Source organism: Halichoerus grypus, chromosome 1, assembly GCF_964656455.1.
Source record: "Halichoerus grypus chromosome 1, mHalGry1.hap1.1, whole genome shotgun sequence".
NCBI lineage: Eukaryota > Metazoa > Chordata > Mammalia > Carnivora > Phocidae > Halichoerus > Halichoerus grypus.
Window position 1 is genome coordinate 138,070,870 of NC_135712.1, and position 26,069 is coordinate 138,096,938.

At 32.9% G+C, this 26,069-nt stretch overlaps 1 protein-coding gene across 3 annotated transcripts in view; it reads right to left on the reverse strand.

Moving 5' to 3' along the window:
- Window positions 1-26,069, reverse strand: part of TOP2B (DNA topoisomerase II beta) — a 59,293-nt gene that overhangs the window by 25,791 nt on the left and 7,433 nt on the right. For 2 of the 3 annotated variants that reach the window (XM_078072424.1, XM_078072432.1), the window contains exons 2-15: window positions 19,235-19,405; window positions 18,075-18,165; window positions 16,659-16,722; window positions 11,471-11,616; window positions 10,501-10,598; window positions 9,150-9,362; window positions 6,457-6,630; window positions 4,709-4,810; window positions 4,489-4,626; window positions 2,686-2,824; window positions 2,213-2,370; window positions 1,821-1,946; window positions 796-906; window positions 612-717 (exon numbers count right to left, since the gene is read on the reverse strand). In XM_078072424.1, coding sequence (XP_077928550.1) covers window positions 612-717; window positions 796-906; window positions 1,821-1,946; window positions 2,213-2,370; window positions 2,686-2,824; window positions 4,489-4,626; window positions 4,709-4,810; window positions 6,457-6,630; window positions 9,150-9,362; window positions 10,501-10,598; window positions 11,471-11,616; window positions 16,659-16,722; window positions 18,075-18,165; window positions 19,235-19,405 — 1,837 coding nt within the window. The remainder of the gene's footprint in view (window positions 1-611; window positions 718-795; window positions 907-1,820; window positions 1,947-2,212; window positions 2,371-2,685; window positions 2,825-4,488; window positions 4,627-4,708; window positions 4,811-6,456; window positions 6,631-9,149; window positions 9,363-10,500; window positions 10,599-11,470; window positions 11,617-16,658; window positions 16,723-18,074; window positions 18,166-19,234; window positions 19,406-26,069) is intronic. The other variant, XM_078072431.1, reaches the window with a different exon arrangement.

Consider the following 26,069-nt stretch of genomic DNA (forward strand, 5'->3'; position numbering starts at 1 on the left):
CTATATACTTAATGAAATTACAGGGATAATCAGCAAAATCCAGAATGTGTTAAATTATACAGGACAAACAATCCAACTTTTTGAACAAATAAATTACAAGGAAAAAAATATGAAAAGAGAAACAATATATTAAGATTTAATAGATTTATCAAACCAAATGCAATGTGTGGACCCTGACTGGATCCGGACTCAAAACAAAACAAAAAACAAAACAAACATTTTTATTATAATCAGAAGAATTTTAACAATGACTATTTAAGGTTATTAAAGAAAGATATGATAAATTATGAACATTCTTTAAACATTCTTTTAGAGATACATACTAATATATTATGGAAATAATATAAAATCTAGAAGTTATTTCAAACTAATGGGGAGGAGATGAGAAGAGTTTTGATAAACCGGATTGGCAGTGAAATGATGATTATTAGAGTGCATGGGAAGCCCATCATACCACTCTATTTCTATAAAATTTTCCATAAATTCTTTAAAAATCAGCCATAGCTACTTTTGTAGTCTAAAACAAACTTTCCAAATATTTTATAACGATCTCAAAAATAAATTTATGTCAGTGGTAACTTCACAAAATTTAAGTATTTTAAAATACAAACCTTTGTAGTATTTTATTTTCCAGGCTTTCTGGTTTTCTATATGTTTTTTCCACTCATCAAATTCAGGAATACTATAGAAGGAAAGTTCCTGCTTATTTTTGCTAGCCTTAAATTAATAAAAAAAAAATTAGTTTTCTGCTATTCTTTAAGCAACAGTATAAAAATATATTAATGTAAATAGTACCTTCACAATAGGAGTAATGAACTCTTCAAGAAAGCCATGCTTCAAAAGTGATGGCCAATTGTGATGGATGAAATTAATAAGCAGGCCTTTAATGTGAGAACCATCTTGATCCTAAATAAATGTTAGTAAAGAGTGCTATAATAATTTTATGAAACATAATTATTTATATAACCAAATTTTAAAATGTATGAATGTAGCACAGGCAAAATTCCAAATTTTGGAACTGCACTTTAAAAACCAGTAAAGATTATCCTTTAGATGTACACAATAAAGAATTTTTTCTTAAAATTCAAATAATGAATATAGCTAGTGATAGACTAAATCTTCCTATCATTACAAAATACACTATCATTGTATGTTTTATATAGATTTCACTAAAAGAATGATTTAAGGATGAAAATACATAAAACATGGTTATAATGCCACTTCACTGAACAAGGGAAGGAGTAATCCATGGAGTACAGGTGTGAAGTCTTATCTTGATATAAAAACTGCTAAATTTCTGCTTAAAACTACATAGCAGCTTTTTCGGTGGAAGATTTTCTATACAAATGCTTTTAATTAGAGTACATGAGACAAGCAGTTGGATGCATATGAAATTCTTCCGTTTTGGTTTTCCAGTTCTTTCCTAAGTACTGCCATTTTACTATTCAAGTCCTAGTTTTTGCACATCCCTAATTATGCCATCATATACAAACATTATCCATCATCCTATTGATTAATCTTTGTTGCTTATAAATTTCATCATTCCCTTTCGACTTATAGGTAGGCTTCAACCCCACAATACTACCATGTGTTCTACTCTTCTCATATTTATTGCATTTAAAAACATTTTTAAAATAACCAAAAAGACAGCTGCATAAAATGTGCCTCACACAAACAATGCCATTGAATGCTTTCTTCTCCCCACTTTGATGTACAATCATTTTCCCTTTTACTTTCTTGGAGAAAGTCTCATGAAACAAATATCAAAAGGGCACCCTGAAAAAGATAAGTTTTAAATATGTGGCAACCTTTAAACCAACCTGATCAGTCATAATCATAATCTTCCCATAGCGTAAAGTTTTCAGAGATTCTGCATCATCATAACTTTTCTTGTACTGTAGACCAACTATTTTGATAATATTGTTTATTTCTGCATTTTCCATGATCTGTGCAAAAAGAAAAATAATTCAAAGTATGTTAAAAGTGTTGAGGGGTGCCTGGCTGGCTCAGTCAGTAGAGTATGCGACTGTTGATCTCAGGGTTGTAAATTCAAGCCCAACACTGGGTGTAGAAAGTACTTAAAAATAAAAAAAAATTTTTTTTAAAGTGTTGAAATATATAAAAAGTGAGTCAGAATTTACTTTTAAAAGCTCAGCAATTTAAATAAAGTATTAAAATGTCATATATATGTGGAGATATGAGAGAAAGATACCTGTTTATGAGAAGCTTCCCGTACGTTAAGAATTTTTCCCCTAAGTGGAAAGACTCCATATCTGTCTCGCCCAATCACACCTAATCCAGACACAGCCAACGATTTGGCAGAGTCTCCCTCTGTTAATATCAGTGTACACTCCAGGGAATGTTTGCCACCTGAGAGATATTAAAAATGACATATACTCCAAATTCCTCAATTTTACCAATGAGAAAAATGAAGCCAGAAAAATTAATAATCACAATGATGACAGTAAAAGGTTAAGAGTAACATTATGCTCAGTATAGTTGAAATGTTAAGTATATTTTACTGAATTCCTATCCCCCGAAAATTGGTAATATGTAGTGCATGTGTAATTTTAATGAAGTAAAATTATACTCTGCACATAAAATTGTATAGTCTGGAAAATGAATATTTTCTATAACCATACAAATAAACACTTAAAATCTTGAAAAAAAAAATCTGAATCTTACCAGCATCATTAGCATCATCCAGTTTGGGAATACCTTTGATTTTACTATACTTTACTGATGAACACTTCTTGTTCAGCTGAGTCTGGGCTTTAAATTTCACCCAATTCAGAATACTTTCTACAATGCCACAGTTAGAAGCCTAAAAATCAAAGAATAATGATATACAAACAAGCCAGAAGTTCATACACTTAGCTAAAATTAATGTAATACTTGGAATCTGTGCAGTTATATGGTGAAACACTAACGGTGATGATAATGATACATGCTAGTAAATTTTACTCTAACTACAGTAAAGCTAACTCAGGCAGCTATACACAATAACCTACTGTACAGAAATACAAACAGATTTGAATAAAGGGCAACTTACTGAAATATGAAAAAAACTATTATAATAAACCCCATGAAAAATATACATAGCTTTTGTTGCAAGTTAATTTTGTTAAAATTAACATGGTAAAAGCTGATCCACCCATGAATTTACTAGCTGGGAAATTCTAGACACTGACATTTCTTATATTCCTCAAAAACACAAATCTTGAATTTGCTATGACAAAAACTATTAATATATAGGAAACATTAGGATAATCAAGAACTTATGAATCATCCTTATTCTTTAAAAAGTTTGGTAATGAGAATTTCAACATTATATATTGTGTGTCACCATGCAGTGAGTCAATGTGTGACGAGATGTTAACCCAAAAAGAAGAGTGAAGAATCTCCAAGTTGGAGCTATTTATTTTTCATTATCCTGGGTAGTTTGATTTTAGGTGTAAGAAATAGTTTTCTGCAATGTGAGATATAAAAAGAGGTGGACTATGTTGCCAAATCTAAACTTAATCCACTCAAAATGAAAAAGTATAAAATCTAAAATCAAATCACTTCATCATGAATGCTATGAGGGCAGAAATTTGCAAAAGCATTAATGTAGGGTCATTTGTATTCAGAATTAATGATTAGATGCAAAAGTACTATTTCTACAGGCTTTAAGCTGGGAACCTAAAAAACAACTTTTGTTTGTGAGGGCATACCTTTGAATTTACAATACCAGAATGTGATAAGTAAGTTATTTCTATGGCAATTACAAAACACTCCTCCACCAAACTATAAACTTCCAAAGAGGGGCTGTGATTTATTCATCTTTACATTCACAGTGCAAATATATTTAAAGGCACTTTACATATGTTTACTTAATATAGGTTTACTGATGGTACTGCTGAACAAGGGAAGTGAAGTAAATCTTGCTTATATACAACAGATTATGAGAAATTATTAACAACTGCAAGGCTCAGTTATAAACCTAAGATTATTTATTTGTATTCTCACCTCATTAAAACAGTCCAAATACACGCAAAGTAAAATGAAATTTTAAAATATGTAGAATATGATAAATTTTATATTATGCATAGATTATCAAAATTTCAAAAAAAAAAACTACACAAAGGTAAAAATCAGTAGATGAAGTTGAAAGGAGTAGAAAAGATGAAATCAGGAGTCCTATAAGGACCTGTACATTTGTTAGAGGAAAATCTAGCTGTATAATGGCCAATAAAAAACTAAAAACACAATCAGTTACATGAATCCCTACTTTCTTGGCAAAACAATCCATTGTTTTACAAAACAAAGTCTATCCTTAGTGGTTTTCAGAATTAATTAAAATAAATCAACTAATTATTAATTTACAGTATAAGTGCCTATGCTCACAGTTAATATGAGAAACTAATCACAAAGAGAATAAATAAGTCAAGAAAACTACTTAATCAACTCTCAATAAAAGCACTGAGAAATAATAAAAATTTTACTCACTGCTTTAAAAAATTTTTCTGACAGTTGGCATTTGGACCCAAAACTTTTGGGTTGCAGAGTCATGTTTTCCTTAGTCTGAGAATCAAAACTTGGATTTTCAATAAGGCAATTAATAAAAACCCATATATGGTTTTTAACCTGTTGAAAACATACCCAAAAAAAAAAAGTCAACATCAGAACTTATTTAATAATTCAACAGAATATATAAAGCACCACTTACTTGAAACGGTTTTACTGATACACCAGCTTTGTTCTTTTTCTTAACTACTTCAATCAGTTTACCAACAACTTGATCTACTACATAATCCACATGACGTCCACCCTAAACAGGAACAAAAAAATAGAATATAAGATTTTCTATAGCTAGGGTAGCAAAATACTTACATATTCTTTTTTTTCTTGAATGAGCATTTAATCTTCACAACTTTGTGGAGTCAATATTATTAACCCAATTATGCAGAGGCATAATATGAATCTCAGAATTGCAGAGTTGGTTTTTAAAAAATAAGGTCTTGGGGCGCCTGGGTGGCTCAGTCATTAAGCATCTGTCTTTGGCTCAGGTCATGATCCCAGGGTCCTAGGATCGAGCCCGGCATCAGGCTCCCTGCTCGGCGGGAAGCCTGCTTCTCCCTCTCCCACTCCCCCTGCTTGTGTTCCCTCTCTCGTTGTGTCTCTCTCTGACAAATAAACTTTAAAAATCTTTAAAAAAAAATTTAAAAAAATTTAAAAACTAAAAATAAGGTCTTTTTGGCTCTAGGTCCAATTAGCCAACTGTATAGAACCATACACAAAGTAAAAACAATCAAATAAAGAAACATGGAAATGAGAACGAATACTAGCAGACACAAGACTTAAACTTAGGAAATGCGGCAGCCATTGCCAGTTGGCCATCCAATGTCCATTCCCCCCTTTATTAAAAAACCTAAATTTGTTTTTACTTGGCAACATGCCCAGTTGGGTTAAAATATTAACCAATCTAGACGCCCTTGCAGCTAGAGGTAGCCACTTGACTCAGTTCTAGCCAGAGACGTTAGTGAGATACACTAGATGGGATTTCCAGGAAAACTACTGTATTCCTGATAAAAAGGGAGTGATTTAGTTGGTATACACATTTGCCCAGCCCCTTTCTCTCTCCCTAGAACTTGGAATTGAGGCATAGAGAAGAGAGCAGGTATCTTAAAGGCATGAGAATGAAAGCCACATGCTAAGGATGGCAGAAAAGAAAGTGAGGAAGAGCCTGGTCCCTGATGATGTAGAGTCACAGTACCAAACTAAGACTGCCTTCTCCCAGTCCCCAGTTATAAGAAGAAAAAATAAAACCTTTACATCTTTATGCCATTGTACATTAGGTTTCTATTACATATTACAAAATGCAATCATAACTGATGCAAAATTTGTTGACTTGAGAAAGTGATGCTAGATCATAAAAAACACTGAGTATTAAAAAAATAAGTTAAAACTTGAAGAGTGACAAATTATCAAATCACTGCTTTAGATTATTCTAGAATACATGCTTGTATTGCCTAAGACTTTATTATGATCAATGGACAAATGCTTTTAGATGAGAAAAATTTCACTCACTTTTGAAATCCAAAAGCCTACAGAAGAGTGTTCAAACTCCTTTGAATGGCATATAACACATTCCACCATCTGACCCCAAAACAGACTCCTCTCCTATTATTCCTTCTTTTACACTCTAAACTCAGAACAGACTAAGGAATGTGTTAACATTCTAAATTCATAAAATATAAATGTATTCAACTATAAACACTAATCATATAAACTCAATGCTCAATGAATGTTTATATAAACTGTAAGAGTTATTTTCATAGAAAATAAGTTTTCATTTTCATAAGCCAATTTTTATTTCACAAAAGCAGATTTGGGGTTTTTTGTTTGTTTTTTATTTTGTTTTTAATGAAGGATTCTTCTATCACTGACATGGCAACAAAGAAATAGCGCACTTACTTTTGTTGTTGCAATACTATTTACAAAGCTGATTTGCTGGAATCCCTTTTCACTCAGTGTGAGACAAACATCCCATCTTTCATTTGCAAGTTCATGAATAACTTTCAGCGCCACTCCAGTTTCATCCAACTTGTCTTTCACATAAAGATCTACATAACTGCGAAATCCATTTACCTATTAATTAGAAAACCAAAACCAATAAACAATCTTATATTGGCAGCTCAACTAGGTGAATGCCATCAGGTACTCTTACAGTTTCATTTTCCCTCATTCACAACAGCTCTTACTCCTCAGATCCAAACCTTCATGACGTCCCCCATTGTATTCCTTGATCCCTGCCTTTAAAAAGGAATTCATTTCTATATGTATCTGATAAAGAGAGGCTATGAAGGACAGGTAAATTATTATAAACTCTTTCGAAAGTTTAAGTTTTAAAATGACAAAGTAGACATCTAGTTTGAGTTCAGACATATAGAAGGCTTAAAGAAAAAAAAAAAGAAAAGCTTCTGCCCTTCCAAGAAAACAGCTGGTCAGACAGCAAACTGATTTTTCAAGAACCCTCAAAAAAAAAAAAAAAAACTGAATTCACAGGACAGCTGGCCATCCTGAGTCTGAAGAGAAACAGGTGTCTATAAGGAGACACAGAACACTAACCAATTTGCTTAAGTGAGGCAGAAGCTGCCTAATGTCATATAAGCCAAAAGGAACATTAAACCAGAAATTCTGACAAGTTGCTGTAGGACAAATTTGGACAGTATGGGTATGTGAAGTACCTGAGGACTGTCATCATAAGGGGTTCCTACACTTACAGGCTTTTTCTCCAGAAACTCCAGCATGTTCTCACAGGGAAGGTCAGGGAAAATCTAGAAAAAGCTCCCCACCACGGTACTGCTGGTTGAGGGGAGAGAGTAATAGCAGCCACTGGGAATTCTACCCGGGCTCCTCTCCCTTACCCATCCCAACCACAAAAACAAAAACCAAAGAAAACAAAAACCTTAATTTGCAGGGGGAAAGATACTGCTATAGAGTATTGGTAAAATATCACTATAGCTGGAATAAAATAATTCCAGCCCTACCTCATCCCACTCCCATCTCATTTAAGAAAAAAAAAAGTTTATTTTAAGGAGCAGGGATCCTGAAGAATACTAAATGAGAATACTGGTGGATACATGCTGCAGTTAGGGGACGAAAATAAAGGGCAGAGGAAAAATCTCTACTTCTAGAAGAGAGGTAGAAACACTTGTGAAGGCCAAACCCCTGAGACACAGGGCCAGAATGTACTCCAAAGTTTTGAGACTCAGTCAGACATAAGTATCCTACAACCTACCACCATGTTAACAGGCCTCCAATAATAACTGGATTTCAGCAGGTTGGGCTGCAGAGACAGACCCTCCTTAAGGGGCAGCTCCAAGGCAAGGCCCAAAAACAAAAGACAAAAACAAAAGAATTTTATGTTTCTGGTGCCAAAAGCAACAACAAACCTCAGTGCTAGTTAAGTACAAAAACAATAAACTGCAAACACAGCCATTTCCTGTACAGATTAAACATAAATCCTGATACTAAAGCCTATTTACTCTGTATCTACTATCCTATACAATGGGGCTGATTGTCAACAAAAGCATACGAGGCATGCCAAAAGGCAAGAAAAAACAGACTGAAAAGACAAAGCAATCATCAGAACCAGACTCAGATATGTCACAGATGTTTTAACTATCATATAAGGCATTTAAAATAACTATGATTACTATGTTCAAGGCTCTAATGGAAAAGGTACACAATGTACAACTTCAGCAGAGAGATGGAAGCTTTAAGAAATAATCAAATGGAAATACTAGGAATCAAAGGCACAATAGAAGATATGAAGAATGCCATCCGCAGACTCATCAACAGACATGACATATTAAAGGAAAAAATTAGTGAACTTAAAAATAGGGAAAGAGAAATTAAACAAACTGAAACACAAAGAGAAAATAGTGACTAAAGCAGAGCAAAACATTCAGGAGCTTAGGACAATACCAAACTATATAACATGTGCATAACTGGAATGCCAGAAGGAAAGATCAGCAAAGAAATATTTGAGAAATAATGGCCAAAATTTTTCCAGAATTAGTGACAGACACCAAACAGATCCAAGAAGCTCAGAAAATAGAATGAAAAAAATATACAACATCAAAAAACAAAGCCAAACCCACATATAAACACCTAAGCATACCATACTCAAAACAAAACAAAACAAAACAAAAAAGCAAAGACAAAGAGAAAATCTTCAAAGCAGCCAAAGGGAAAAATAAACACCTTACCAACAGAGGAAGAAGGATATGAACTATAGCAGAAACCATGCAAACAAGAAGACATTAAAAGAAAAATACTGTAAACCCATAATTCTATATCCAGGGAAATTCTGTATCTTTTGAAAGTAAAGGCAAATACCCTCTCAGACTGAGGGTATTTATTGCCAGACCTACCTACAAGAAATTAAAGATTTCCGGGCAGAAGAAATATGATTAATATCAGAAACTTAGATCTATACCAAGAAATTAGGAGCACTGGAAATGGAATAAATGAAAGTAAAACAGAATCCTGTGTTGTATTTTTAATTGTTCTAAAAGATAACTGACTGCTTAAAGTAGTTAGATTTAACTGTAAGCTGCCCAGAAAATAACAAAGCATTTACTATTTTAGAAGACACTTACAGGCAATTTCTTTCCATTAAACATGACCTTGACCCCCTTGCATGAACCAGCCAAATCATAAGCTCTTCTGGTCATGAGGGCCACAATATCCTTGTCAAGCTTTTCCATCTTAAATTTAGACAGATCTGGTTGGAATGTTATGCATGTGTAATCTTCACCATCAAAATGCTTAATTTTGGCTTCAGAAGTCTTCATCATGTTATTCATCCATGTCTTTAAAAGAAAAAATACTCAAATATTTCTATAATGCTTCTATATTTTATTATACATAAAGACTCAGTTCATGAAATACATTCATTTACCACAACTATATCCATTTCCAGCTTTACAACAAACCAAACAAATCCTTGAAACTGATATTAGAGATGAAAAAAATTTAAAAACTACTACAGTTGTCCCTCCTCATCTATGTTCCAAGACCAGAAACCATGGAGAGTACCAAACCCTATATAAACTGTTTTTTCCATACACACCTATGATAAAGCTTACCTTATAAATTAGGCACAGTAAGAGGTTAATAATAATAAAATAGAACAATTATACTTTAATAAAAGTTATATGAATGTGGTCTTTCTCTCTCAAAATACCTTATTGTACTGTACTCAACCTTCTTGGATGATGTGAGATGATAAAATGCCTACATGACGAGATGAAGTGAGGTGAATGATGTAGGCACTGTGACAGAGCATTAGGCTACTACTAACCTTCCAACGATATGTCAGAAGGAGGATCATTTGCTTCTGAACCGCGGTTGCCCACGGGTAACTAAAACCATGGAAAGTGAAACCACAGATGGCAGCAGGGGGCAGGGCGGGGGCGGACACTATTATAATAACCTCATTTGAAAATAAGCAAAATGAACTGCACTTTATATACTATTAGTAAAATAACTTTGAAATTCTTCAACATAATCATTTAGAATTTTACATAAATAAATATTATGCTTTCCCTGACCAAATTACCTTATGTAAAATTTCAAACTATTTTCAAAGGGCTACCAGAGTAAAATAAGACAGAATTTTGAAATATGAACTTGATGAATCAATGAGGAATTTATCAAATATGCTAAGTGGATACATTTCAATTAGTCTGTAAGGTTCAAGACATTACCAGTAATGCTTAACTAGGTTAAAGGAAAAGTCTACTAAATAAAGCTCTTCATTTTCAAGGAAGAGGAGAAAGATTTATGTAAAATCTCCTAGGCATTCTGAAGTCTTTTTACTCTACTGACATGCTTAATGCTTTTTAAAAAAAAGTGATATAGGCATCATCGCCATTTACCTAAGGTTCTATTATCTTAGCAAAGCAACACAACACACACACACAAATATTAGACACTTTTCTATCATACCTGCTTAAAACTATGTTTGTATTCTTTGCAAGCAGTTTCTACTGTAAACTTTGTACTGAAAATATTACAAAGTTTTGCACCATAACCATTGCGACCACCTGTAAGAAAAATCAAACGTGAAAGATTTAATGAAAAGGATTTTAGGAACTTTGTTAACTTAACTACCATGGGACAGGTCTGTTGCAAAATAGTTCCACTTACTGCATTATTCAATCACCAATTGAATATTTCAGAGTATATTTAGATTTTTTCATTTAAAGAAAAATACAATTAAGATTAGCACATACAGTAATGTAAGTAACATACATTTTGTAGATTCATTAACTTCATCACAATTTCAAAAAAAATTAAGCTTGCTATCTCCTATAATCAAGTAAATCTGTGTATGAAATCTGACCTTTCTATCAAAGTTACTTCTCTATTACAAAATTTAATCTACATCACTTCCTAAAGCTCTGGCTTTAAAAAATAAATAAAAACCATCAACCCACTTGAGCAATGGAAATAAGTAGGAAAACACTGGTTTTGATCAAAGCACTTCAACTCTATTTACAAAACCTAGATTTGCAATCTTGACCCTTGTAAAACAGTTTAGAAGTAATTCAACTGATACCAAAAGACATGGTTCTTTTATGCAATAAGAAATTCACATATATAGGAATCATACATCTGATTTTCATCAGCACCCTAATTCGAAACTCAAACTGTTAGCCAGGTTAGAGTTCTAGGAGTTGTAGCATAAGGCAAAGTACTATCAATTAAGCTTTTAAAATGTCTCTGTCAGACTATAATCAAGATAATACTTACACATGATAGTTTTTTTATAGATACTAATTCTGAAAAGAATTTTCTCACAATAAAGCTACACAGGTTTCCTTTTCTATAATACTTTACATAGGAATAGTTAAATTTTATGTTGGAAGTATAAAAAAAATTCAATAAAAATTCTGATCAGCTATTTAGACTTTACCTGTTACTTTTTTCTCATCATCATCATAGTTACTGGATGTTAAAAGCTGTCCAAAAATTAACGCTGGAACATAAACTTTCTCTACTTTGTGTTCTACTACTGGAATGCCTTTCCCATTATTCCAAATGCTTATAATATTTGATTCACTGTAAATAAACAAGCAGAGTTTAGAGCTTAACATTTCCATAAAAAGTAAAGTAATCCAGAACAAACCTAAGTAATTATAAGCAAAACTCCAGCCATTACTAATTGGAAGACACTCATCTTTCAAGAAAATACTTGCTGAGGACACACTTTTCTACCCAAGTCATAACTCAAATTAGGGCCACTAAGACCTACAGGCAATGCTGAAAAATTTCTCAGGAAAAGAAACTCTTCTCAACTTCCCAGAAAATAGTAAAAGCAGTGAAGCTTTTACCAGAAGTCAGCTCCAGATTCTGTTTTCTTTTCATCTGTATTAGCCACAATCGTCCTGCTCCATTCTACCAGCACACCACCTGTAAACCACAAGCTCTGCAGGGCCAGGAGCCATGGCCATTTTCATTCCCTAACTATTGCTGCAGTACATATGGAAAAGGACAAACAACGTGAAATGTACTCCATTCTCACCCTAAATATTACTGGGTTGTTTGCATTATGGCAATCACTGTCATAAACTAATTTTAATATTTTTAAAATATCTAGATTTTACCTATTTTAGGTTTTTTAGGTTTTCCTATCACAAAACCATCCATTTAAGCCCTGAATGGTATGCAGCAGAGGCTCCTATAGCTAAAGCAACTTGACACAGGCAGTAGTCCTGATGGAAAATTTTGAGTAGTATATACTATCATTCTGAGTAGTATATACTATAATGCCTTTACCCATTTAAAAGCCAAATTTGCAAAGAAACACAGCTTCATAACCAACACTAAGAATTGGTTTAAAAAGCTACCATTTGACAATCTGATTCATAATTATTCTTAGATATACAGTTTCACTCACACATACACACCGTAATCTCTGAAGAGGTATTAGAAGTAGTTATCACAACTAAAAAATTTGTTATAAAAGCCAAAATTAAAACCATATACCCAAGGGGAAATCAATTAATTAAATCAAATTAAGTAGGAAGGAAAGAGGGAGGGAGGGAGGGAGGGAGGAAGGAAGCAAGCAAGCAAGCTAACAAATAACTTTTAGCACATCTTCTTTCCCTAATCAGAAACCAACTTTTCTTTCCCTCACTGTCCAATACAGGTTCAACTCTTCAAATGTCCTAAGGCTCAAATTTTGATAGCATTTTTTTATTCAGATCTCCTGATCATTCTCTAGAGTCCTTAGTCATCAAGACTTACTAGTTTGTCCTTAGGTTCTTTTATTATCAGTATTCAGTCCTTTCTTTATCCCAAATGCCAATTTACCAGTCTAGACTGATATCACCTAAATACTGTAAATCAAGCTTAAAAGTCCTCTACTGCATGTTCACAGCCCATTATCCAGATCCTTAATTATCACCAAATTTAATTCCCACTATTTCACAACATGTATCCTGCTTTTCCTTCAAGTCAGTTTATTACTTGTCCTGAATGTTCATTCCCAGTTCTTCCATTTCTTTGTTTAGTGGTCTTTCCCTTGCCTTAATGTCTTTTTACTCTTTGTCTAGCCAAAATTTACCCTGAGAGTCAGTTTATGACTTCAGTTCTCCATTAAGCCTTTTACCCAGCCTGTTAACAATGTTTCCCAACCCTCCTTATATACCAAGACTAGCCAGAAAAAAAAAAAAAAAAAAAAAAACTAAATTATTGATTGGGTAACCCAGGAGATGATTAGATTATCTTGCTTGTGGGTAAACACTCTCTACAGAATACACAGCTGAATGTTTAAGTATGTAACAGTTTCAAATGGCCTACTATATAGTTTCACTTGTGCCTCCTAAAGGCAGTGGACCCTAGAAACAAGGGCCAGATACTACACTACTTTTTAAACTTCCAAATAGTTCCCAGCGTTAGGCTTAAAATTAATAAAGAAGAATTCTGAAGGAAATAAAGAAAGGCAATGAATGGAAAATTACAGATCTTAAGTATCTCAGAATGATACAAAGCTAATACACTCATGAGTAAACCTTTAAAATTGTTTTCATCAATTTAGCATATCATATATGGTACTATAATTAAGATAGGTATTTTGTAAATTCATTATCTTTATCACAGTTTACAAAAAATAAGGCTTGACATCTCCTACATTCAGTAAGTCTATATGAATATGAAATTTGAACTTTCTATCCAAGTCACCTCTATTGAAAAATTTCAATCTATAATCTCTTCCCAGATCTGGCATTTAGTTCTGTAAGCTCTAAACAATGATTCAGAGTTCTATAACTATATTCTTTGCTCCATCAATAATCTTCACAGAAATACTAGGAAAAAGAATACTGTGTTTGAATAAGCTACAAATAAAGTTTTGAAATATTTAAAGCTAAAAAAGAAACCTGGGAAATAATCTAAATATCTAATATTCATTAACTGTTAAGAGGTTAAATTATGATATACTGACATAATAAAATAATTAGTAATAGGTTAAAAAAAGATTTAAGTAAATCTATATAAGTTAATAACAAAGGCTGTCCACATGTCAAATAAAAATAGAAAAAGTATATAATCCTACCTTTTAAAAAAATAAAAATGTATCTGTATACATATTTCAATATGAGTGTGTACTGTTTTTTTAAAGCTACAGATTTAAGATTTTTAACCTTAAATAAACAAGAATAGTTAAACTAGAAGGACTGTTAGAACTCTGGTTAATGTGCTTTCCACATTTGTTTTTAATCAGATAGACACCAGCAAATACTAACAATCGTACAGAGTTTTAAGCTCCTTTGTAAAAAGGTGCTTCAATTTCTCTAATTTTCTAAAAGAGCTGTCCAAATTCTGCATGGTACCCCTTGCTAATGTATTCTTATGTCTTTTACAACCATGGTTGTTATTTAAATTTTATCCCCATATTACAGAGTACTATTGACAGAGTAAGAGGTAAGCTGTGCTGTATAGCCTCCACACTTAACCCATTAACTATCAAAATTTAACCTGTCCTTTACACAGAGTTCAGGTACACACATGCACAAAGAAAAATTTTAAATCTGCTATACAAAATGTTAAAAAGAATGAAACAGAGGATATCAAAAATGGACAGCAAAAAAAAACTGGGTCAACGAAATAAACTACAGAATAGCATGTTTTCCCATTTCAATTCTGCTTTTAAATAACTTCTTAAATAAGAAATCTAAAATTGTCTCTGAAATGAAATTCATTTTTATAAAAACAGCATTAATTCTGTGTTAATACATAGTAAAAGAAAAAATAAGGAATGAGCTTATGGGAGGAAATTCACAAAAGACAAAATGTTATGGTTAAAATTCAGAAACACAATATAAATAAATAACAAAATATAAGGATCAGCAACATCTCCCAAAATGCTTGTCTATTGCCAACTGTAAATATATATTTTAATATTTAAACATATATTAAAATATATACTATATATTTCAATTAAAAGCAGGAGAAAGATTCAATAGTCTCTCACCAATGATTTATAAACAAAAAAATAAAATTCACACCTTCTTCCGTGGAAGTAGCTATGAATTTTTGTCATGTTGAAATAAAAGAACTTTCTAGCAGAACTAATTAAAATAACATAGAGATAAATTAGAAAAACTGGTGTCTGATTGTCATTAAGAACCAAATAAATTTAGTTATAATCTATGTCACAACAAAAACACTGTTGACTGAAAAGGGAGAAAGAAATCACTAAAGGCATTAGTTACATAGAATTACTCTGTCCAGAATCTGTAATAAATTTAAAGGTAAAGCACGCCACCAAGAGCCACTATTCAGTCTACAGAGTTGTTTTATAGCTCACTTCTTGATCACTTTGTTATGACGGGATTCTACGTAAGCTGTTTAAGTCCATGTTGTTGGATTAATGTGGCCAAAATAATTAAGATAAAAAGAACCAACTGTAACTGTAACCATGTTCATCAAGAATGTATTTAAGAGAGAGCCCCTTCTTCCTTAGTTTTCAGTCTTTCCATTCTGAATTTTAAAAAGCTTAAAGATATCTAACATTCAACATCTATTACTATTCACTAGCTAGCTCTCCTAAAGCATAATAAATGATATTGTTTTTAACTGACAATTTTCTAAATACAGAAGAAAGGGAATCTTGAAGCTAAAATTTCCTTAAAACTATTTTAAACTTCTGCATAAATTACAATTTATAAATGTCCTGTGCATCTAACCACATAAATCCTCAAGAATGTATTCATTCTAGAAAGGATCCAAATGGGGGAAAAAAAATGAAAGAAAAAGAAAATCTGGAACTTCATAGTTATGTAGTAGTTATGTGGTAATATTTTAATACACAGCTATCTTCATGGTATAACCAAATGTAAGTTATATTTTCATATATAAATATACATTAATCTTAACCATACCATCTAAAATTAGATTAGTGACAATAAGACTATACCTGAATTGGTTAAATTTTCATGTTAGAGAAAATTCTTAACATCATTCTAAATTACTAATAAAATTATAAATGTAAATGTAATGCAATATTTTACAAAAGGCATGCTATTGAAAACAGGGTCAATGTAACAGTAATATTTCTAAGTTAAAATGGTATTATTTTCACTCCCCTTCAGTTCTCCAAAACAAATCACCATAGTGAGATCTAATTAGCTGAATGCCTGGTATATATTTTATAATATCAGCAGTTCCTAATTTACAAATGATGTTATAAATAATGGAAAAGCCCAAATATTGGTCTTAACAAATAAATTTAATCCATAATATAACTGGGACTAGTACTAGCAATAGCACTTAACCTTGACTCTCAAAGCAAAGGCAAGAAGGAAAGATTGAGTGACTACTGTAATCACCTTCAACAATATCCACAGCATCAAAGAGGGAGAAAAATGGGTTTCCAAGTGTTCCCATAAGGAAGTACTTTGGAGTAAAAGATCATGAATGACAGAGGAAACTATAAAAGTATAGTATATTCTGGCTAAAAGAGGCAAAAATAACAAGATCTCAAGCAACAGGGAAACTTTAGGAGTACTAATTGTATACAGTATTCATTTGAGGAGTATTTGGGGACTATCAGAATAAAACGACTTCGCATAAAAAAGTTAAACTTGAAATATACTTACGGATCAATAGAAACTTTAATACAGGTCATATTCTTATCCCTCTGTTTATTGTCAGCTGCATTAACTACAAATTAAATATTTTGATGAGTAATAAAATAAAGTTATATAAACAAATATATGACAACTGCATGTATATCCCTACTTAATATAAACATTTATATATGGTAATAGTTATTGAAATTATTGATACTAACTTCTAATAAAAACTTTATTTTCTAAATAATATTCTTAAATTTTATATCACACTAAATTACTGTTATGTCTTTTACTACAAAATGGGGGGAGGGGAAGGGCAGATTTTGTGATATATAAAAATAAAAACAAACATCTGCAGGTTACAACGCCCTAATCCAGGTTAGATCTAAAAGAAAAAAATTGAGTTTAATTATATTTTATCTTGGAAACAACTACTTTCTCCTGATCTTCAAAAAACTTGTGGTTTTATAGACAGGTTGAGCTAAAATCAGTTATTTTTAAATTACAAAGACAAAGTCTTCAGCATCCTTAGAAATCAAAATTCTAAATCCTATGCACTTTAATTGATAATATATTTGCATACGTTAACCACTGCTGTGGTTAGACACATGACTACACAAATTTTAACACAAGCTAGCTGTCAAATTCAACTTCAATCATAGAAAAAATATGTTCCTGATAAACACTATGTAACATAAAAGTAAAATCGAGTGGATAGCTGGGAAGCAAGAGTGAAAAGTATAAAATACAAGAAACCAGTTTTATTCCCCTATCCTTTCCCCAAAGAAGGACCAGAACAAGCTCAGAGAGACCCACGCAACCCAGCTGTCTAGGAAACTTCAAGTGGCACTGATAAGGTGGCAGAGCCCAGAGTCTCCAGAAAGTGCTTGGCTAAAAATATTTCCAAAATGCAAGCATTCCCTAGGAATCAATTAAGCATCCACACTTCATTGTGATTTCATTTATCATGTGCTTTGGAAAAAAAGAGATCATTCAGAGCAATGGTTGTTAAACTTGGCTGCCCAATAGAAATTCCTGATTTGTTGGTGAAAACCCCAATTTTACATGTCTCATAGCAAACTCACCAAATCTGCAAGGATCAGGCCCTGTAATCTCTATTTTTAACATGCCCCTCAGGTGACTGGTATGAATGCAATCTTCAGATGACTACACTTACAAGATTATAAACCAACTGTGGATTACTGATCAAATAACACATTCACTTTACAGATAAACGCAAAGACATGATGTGCACAGATATGAAAATATTACAGTGAGTACAAAATTTTCTGAAGAACATTTATATTCAGCATAGAAGCCAGAGATATGCCTTTAAAATTTATACAGTAAGTCTGGCTTTATATACACACATACACACACACACACACACACACACACACCAAAGGACACAGAGGAGTTAAATCTTAGGCAAATACTCACCCAAAATTTCATCAAAGATCTTGTATAAACCTGGCACAAAGGTAACCTCTCTGCAATTCATTCCTACATCTTCATCATACACCCACATTAGCTGCATTGTAAGAAAAATTGAAAAGGACTTATGGGGTAAAAAAAGCATTTAACATCAGTTTTACATAGTATAAACCCACCTCTGTCATTTCCCCTGTAAATACTTAGATCTTCAAAGTAGAAAAACATATACTACTTCAGTTACACTCAACTTCAGTATATGCATATTCAATTTAAATAACTTCAAAATTGAGATCTTATTCATTTTGTATTGAGTCTGTATTCTTATTTATAAAGTCAGCTTATTAATATAAGGCACCAAGAATTGTTAGAAATGATATTTAAATAAAACAGAAAAAATCTTATATTAACTTTACACTTTTACTTCATGTTTTATATTTTTCTATAAGGAGCACAGAGTAAAATAATATGAACACAGCATGACTTTGGAGCCAGAGATCTAGCTTTAAACCCAGCTCTTACTAGTTGAGGGATCTGAACAAGTTATTTAAATTTATTTAAACTTCAGGGGTGCCTGGGTGACTCAGAGGCTCAGTCCTTAAGCATCTGCCTTGGCTTAGGTCCTGATCCCAGAATCCTGGGATGGAGCCGGCTCCCTGCTCAGCGGGAAGCCTGCTTCTCCCTCTCTCACTCCCCCCGCTTGTATTCCTTCTCTCACTGTGTCTCTGTCAAATAAATAAATAAAATCTTAAAAAAAAAAACACTTCAGTTTCCTCATCTATAAAATGGGGATAACAGTACCTACTTTCTAAAATTGTTAGAATCAGACAAGATAATATGTGCAAGCCAAGTCCATAGTAAGCATTAGTCATTAGTGTATATGTACACGTTCTAGAATTTGAAGCAAACCACGCATAAATGTAAGGACTTTTAAAAAGTTCACACACTACCATTTTACTCTATACTTCTTACCTCTGATAGTTTATATCTCCTAGTTTTTTTATCTTTAGCAGAAAATGAAGACATTTCTACCTCTCTTACATCTCTCGCTCTACTCTATGAGCACAGACATGAAATAATGTACTTACAAAGTATACAATCACAAAAAATTTACTAAAAAGTACATATAGATACACATCTCCTAATCTCAAAATTTAACAAATAATTACCTGTGTCAATGGTTCCACTGACCCAATATATGTATCAGGACGAAGGAGAATATGTTCAAGTTGTGTCTTTTTCTGATATACTCTCTCAACAGACAACTTCTTTGAAGAATCATTTTTGTTTGCAGTTTCTGACTCTTCTTTTTTTGCAGCATTGTTCTGATCAAAAAGAGTCTAAAATTAACCAAAAAATCAAATTTAAATAACCTACCAAGGGGTAAACTAAAATGTATATGGACACATACCATAGGTTTTCTTTTTAATGACAAAATTATCTCTCAGGTTGATTTTTAAGTCTTAAAGAGAACACAGGTCTATTTACTGACAGTCCAGTTCTTTTTATAGTACAGTGTAAAACTGCAGTTTTGACTAAGGTATAGTCACCAGAATAGCTAGAAATGCCTACATCTCTTCAATCCAGAAATATAAACATTTCCCAATTCTGTAAGTTATCAAGTTAATTTTTATAGCCCTCAAAACTTTCCAAGAAATACGAGTTCTGGCCAGGTTATAGGTTCACAATAACTGAACCTGGCTACCTGCAGGAGTCTTCAAATCTACATTATCAGTTCCCTGCCATTAAGCCACTGAAGATTATTTTAAAGGGTGGGCAAAAGTAACCTACACAAAATAGTGACTATGTAGTTAATATACACTGATATGGCTGAAAACACTAAGCATGGCTTATGAAATCTCAAATTTCACACTTTTATAGGTCATTCCAATAATTCCTTATAAATCAGTGCTAGGTGCCCCATTACTGAGGCACCCGCTGATTCTAGTTTTTGTGCCAGTTCCAAGGAAACAGAGGTTGGTGATCCTAATTCTAACCATTCCTACAGTAGATAAGGATCACAAACTCGAATTCCCAAGGTCTGGAGATTTCCCTGTCGTTTTTTTTCCTTTTATTTTTTATTATGTTATGTTAATCATCATACATTACATCATTAGTTTTTGATGTAGTGTTCCATGATTCATTGTTTGCGTATAACACCCAGTGCTCCATTCAGTATGTGCCCTCTTTAATACCCATCACCAGGCTAACCCATCCCCCACCCCCCTCCCCTCTAGAACCCTCAGTTTGTTTCTCAGAGTCCATAGTCTCTCATGGTTCATCTCCCCCTCCGATTCCCCCACTTCATTTTTCCCTTCCTACTATCTTTTTTTTTTTTTTTTTAAACATATAATGTATTATTAGTTTCAGAGATACAGGTCTGTGATTCAACAGTCTTACACAATTCATAGCGCTCACCATAGCACATACCCTCCCTAATGTCCCTGTCTTCTTAATAGCAGAAAACACACTCTCTCCTTCTAGAATTCCCTAATATTGCCGAATAAGACATGCCACTAAAATGGCTATAATGGCATGTTTTTTCACAGTCAAAAAATAATTCACATATTAGAAACAATGAAAATTGAGATATCTTCACAAGTCTTTGAACTTAAACAGAAATGAAGCAGTCAGAAGACAAACAATAGAAGAGATTTTATGAATTTGAACAAGCAATAAACCACTTTAATTCAGGTCCTACACATAGCCATACCATTATCTTTAAAGTTAATATTTGAAAAAAAGTCATTACATAGTCTACATTTAAAACATGTAATGTTTAAAAATCAAATACATGGGCGACTGGGTGGCTCAGATGGTTAAGCGACTGCCTTTGGCTCAGGTCATTATCCTGGAGTCCCAGGTTCAAGTCCTGCATGGGGGCTCCCTGCTCAGCAGGGAGTCTGCTTCTCCCTCTGACCCTCCCCCCGTCTCGTGCTCTCTCTCTCTCTCTCTCCCTCTCGAATAAATAAAATCTTAAAAAAAAAAAAAAAACCAAATACATAACCTCGAGCAGTCTAAACCAGGACAAGAACTGTAATGTACAAACACTATGGAAATTCAAATAATTATAATCTTCCAGTACCATAAATTTTAAATAAAATTAAAGAGACTTAATATTGCAAAAAAAAAGTATTATAAACAACTCATTTTCTATATTTTAAACTATATTCTTATACATTCTTTCATTTATAAGGTTACCCATTAACACTGCTCTGAGTCAATTAAAAATAGCTTTGGACAAAGGAAAGTAAGTGTTTCATAAAATCTTCATAGTCTATTACTGTCAAGAGTTAGATGATGAACTAGCCAGAAATATACATTTTAAAAATACCAGTTTCCAAATTTCTAATCCTGTTCCTTGCTTTTCATGAGACAGCTAATTAATTCATAGAAACAAATCCAAAAGTAAAAGCACAACTGATTTTGTATAATGGGTCATCAGAATAGTAAGGACTAAGATCACACTCTTAGCAGTGTTTAAAGACAATAAATGCTATGGAATCAAAGGGAGGTAACTTCTTACCATTAACTTAGAACTGCTTGCAATCATTGGCATAAAGGTCAGGAACTTTTAATAACCATGCAAGTAAAAGCTTTCTGATCCCAGGCTACTACTCCAAATCCCACAACAAAGAAAACATCTTCAAGATTAGACTTAATCAAAGACTCACGTTTACCTAATTGGGGCTTCTGTGTTTGGCCCTGATGAATTACACTTAACTAAAAGGAGAACAAGTAGGGAAAATAAGGATAAAGTCCTTTATCACTCCTTTTTCAAGAATTTACAACTTCTCCCATATTCCCTCACTACCAATCACTTCTTCCTCCCAAATGGATACTTGAGAATAAGGAATGCTTGGCTTGCACCTAACACATCCCTATCAAGTTCAAAAGTTGTCATTCTTGCTAGGGTAATGTCTCAAAAATCAGAGAACAAGTGAGATGTAGTTGGCTTTGTCAGACAAGATTACTATTTGTAATGTTCTCTAGGAATATTATATAAATATTAAAAATAAGTTGGACAATATACTTAAAGTATTTTATGTCAAAATGTTTTTTCCTAAATATATGACACATGTTAAGGAAAGAAAAAAAGGAACCATTTTATTTAAAGTAATGAAAAGCATTAAGGAACATATTATTTATAGAATATCATAATAAAAGATGTTTTGAGATCTTTGTCAATATTTCAACTCTGGTTTATATTAAATAATTTCTAAAACTTGCATATAAACCTTTAAACCTGGATATTTCGTTGAATAAATATTTTTAGTTACGTTTACCAAAAATTATTTGTGTTGACTATATAAACTTCTATTGCTATATCTTTTATGTAAAGATATTATGTAATCAAGTATTTTTAAATTAGTAGCTTATTAAAACTTAACTGTTTAGTGACCAAAATTACAAGCCTATATAAAAAATGAGCCCATTTTCATCAGAAAAAATCTATATAATATATACACATAGGAAAAAATATAAAATATACCCAACAGAATATCAAAATTATCTGTAAGAAGTAGAAATATAAGTTATTTTTATTTTTTCTGATACACATTTTCCAATTTTCTACAACAAACACATATAGAAGTACTTTAAAAGCTTATTAGCGCATGTATGTGAAAACATAATTACACTAGAATAAAACTGAAGGTTTCTTTTTTCTAGTGGCACTGTTAATACCTATTACTTCTGCAGTCCCAACTTTCTCACTAGAATTTAGGCAAAAAGGTAAGTGAAACCAAAATAAACAAGACTGGCAAGTTTGGCAGAGTAGAAAACAGAAATTAACATTGCAGTCAAATTTGTCTTTTACTTTCCCATTCTCAACAAATGGTAGTTTGCACTGCTCACTGGCTCACTAGAAGCAAACAGAAAGAGGAGGTTCTCTCCTAAGAGGTCTGTAAGTTTTTCTCACAGAAACCTAAAATGGTATCTTTTAGCTTGTCTTTATTAGCAGAAAGTTGCCCCCTGAATAATGTCCAGGCCACTAAAAATCAAACTCTGGGGATGAGGGGACAGACAGCAATTACACCACCCCCTCAATGGGATGGCCCCATCCCTAGGATAAGTATAAATACAAACACCTTGGGACTGAGAACTAAGTAAAATGAGAAAAATCTATTGATCATCTTCCCTACAGCTCTTATTGTCACTATCTCTAGGAAAGAAGAAAAAAAAAGAAGAGAAAAGAAAGATTAGAAAAGAAAAAGGAAAGAAAGATCAGAAAAGAAAAAGGAAAGAAAGATCACCTGGAGTAGTTCTTCAGTTTTAACACTGTTACTAATAATATTCAGAAGAGAGATCATGAAATTAGCTTGAACACAAACAGATCAGCAAACTCCTATCTACACATTTACAAAAGTACTCTCAATCACACAAATGATAAAGGAGACTGATATATATCTGGTATCTGTAGGCTAAAAGAATTATGCTCATTTTGAGGGTGGGGGAGCTAAACTTTCCACATAAATGTCAGTACATTCAGGTTTTCATTAACAATTTATTTGGTTTACTTGTAAATCCACCAGTTTTCCCACCGTTATTAGCTCTATTTGAGAAGTTGAAAAATTCTTCTTGAATTGTAATAATCTCCTCATCCTCATGTTTAATTGAGACAAGTATATGTTGGCACAGAGGTTTGATTTTTAAATTTGTTTTTGTTGCTGTTGCTGTTGTATTAGTTTTTTTGTTTTTCAAGTCCTTGTTTCACTAATTTTTTTAATGCTTTTTAAGTTTTTGAATTATGCTCATTTTAAACACTGAAAAGAAGAGGTCTTTTGATTCAAAATAATGATTTAACCTTTTCTTATTCTTATTATGTTCATAGTAGTAAAATATCTTGTACTACAGTGATTGACTTAAGTAGTCCACATTAAATAAAAATTCACAATACACCCTTAAAAATAATCAATTACCAAAATCATTCTAAATAAATTTTAAGGTTTGCTAAAACTGAAAACTTACAATTTAGGTTTTTTGTAATTTATTTTACTGCCTAAATTTGTGTGGACAAAACACCAAGCTATTTATAGTAATAAATAATTCCAGCATCTAATAACATTAGAATATAAGAAATCAGAGCAACATTTTCATTCCCATATAAAACTAAAGACAATAAAAATGTAAAATAACCCCATATGAAAATATCCTCCACAAATCTAAAAACATTTTAATTCTATTCTTTGTGGTTTACACATCTGATGCCATCCATAACTGACTTTTTCTGAAGTTCAAAAGCTGGCTGCCAAATTAAACAATGCATTGTTGGGAATTTCTTAATTATAACAAAAACATCAAAATAATACATAAAATCCATATTAAAATATTAATCTATTTTAAGCACTTTTCTAATATTGCTAACTCCTAGTGAAAGAATATAGATCTAATACTTTTATCCAAAACTCAACCTTTATCAAGAATACTTCTCAAAAAAAAAGAGTACTTCTCAACCACCAGAAAAACATTGCAATAAAACAAAAAAAAAATTTTTTTTAAAGATTTTATTTATTTATTTGACAGAGAGAGAGACAGTGAGAGAGGGAACACAGCAGGGGGAGTGGGAGAGGGAGAAGCAGGCTTCCCGCTTGAGCAGGGAGACCGATGCGGGGCTCGATCCCCAGACCCTGGGATCATGACCTGAGCTGAAGGCAGACGCTTAATGACTGAGCCACCCAGGCGCCCCATAAAACAAATTTTTTATTTCAGACTGAATATGTACCAAGACCATCCTGTCAAGAAAAGAAAAAAAAGATTCTTCCATGCAGAATTGTCACGTGAGATATAGCAATTTGGGGCAATCACCCAGTTCCTGTTTTTCTGTGAGAGAATGAATTGCTGCCAAAGAGGGGAAAGGAGATGGTTTGCCAGTTGGTGCTAAAAAGGAACTGAGCCACTCATTCACATAATCGGCACAGAAATCTCACCATCACCAAGCCAACAAGAGTGGCACTAGCAAAACCTTGGCAACAAGCCTCTTCTCCTATCTTCTATAAACGACCCCCTCAGACTTCACATTACCCTTTTGTTTCATCTCCTCCCCTTCTGAAACTCCCTCAAGTCAGCCATGCTTTGATGTTCCTTTCACTCATATTTCACCCATGTAACAATAGAGAGAGCCAGGCTATCTATCCACCATTAATGAAAACAAAACCAACACTTTGTCTTCCGTCTATGCTCTTCAAGAAATGCCCTCCCACACCAAGGGACAAGGAAAGAGACGGAAGGTGAGGGATACTTAAGATCATAAGGAATGTTTAAATGTCCACTGTGAAAATAAAAAGTACACTTTCTCTAAAAGGCATCCAAATTGGAAAGTAAGAAATAAAATTGTCATTATTTGCAGATGACATGTAAAATAAAAACCTAAGGACTCCACAAAAAACTATTAAAAACAAACCAATCCAGTAAAGTCACAGAATACAAAATCAATACACATAACTGTTGTGTTTCTGTACAATAATAAACTATCAGAAAGAGGAATTAACAATCCCATTTACAACCGAACCAAAAAGAATACTTAGGAATAAATTTAACCAGGGAGGTGAAAGACCCATACACTGAAAACTAAGACACTGATGAAAAGAAACTGAAGACAGAAATAATGGACAGACATTCCATGCCCATGGACTGGAATAATTAATATTGTTTAAAAGTCCCTACTATAGGGGAGCCTGGGTGGCTCAGTTGGTTGAGTGTCCAATGCTTGATTTTGGCTCAGGTCGTCATCTCAGGGTCATGAGATTGAGCCCAGCAGTAGGCTCTGCGCTGAGCATGGAGCCTGCTTAAGATTCTCTCTCTCCTTCTCCCTCTGCCCCTCCCCACTCTCACTCTCTGTCTTAAAAAAATAAATAAAAAGTAAAAAATAAAAGTCCTTATCCCTATCAAAATTCCAACAGCATTTTTCACAGAAATAAAACCATCTTAAAATTTGTATGGAACCACAAAGGCCCTAAATAGCCAAAGCAATCTTGAAAAAGAAAAGAGCTAGAGGTATCCCAG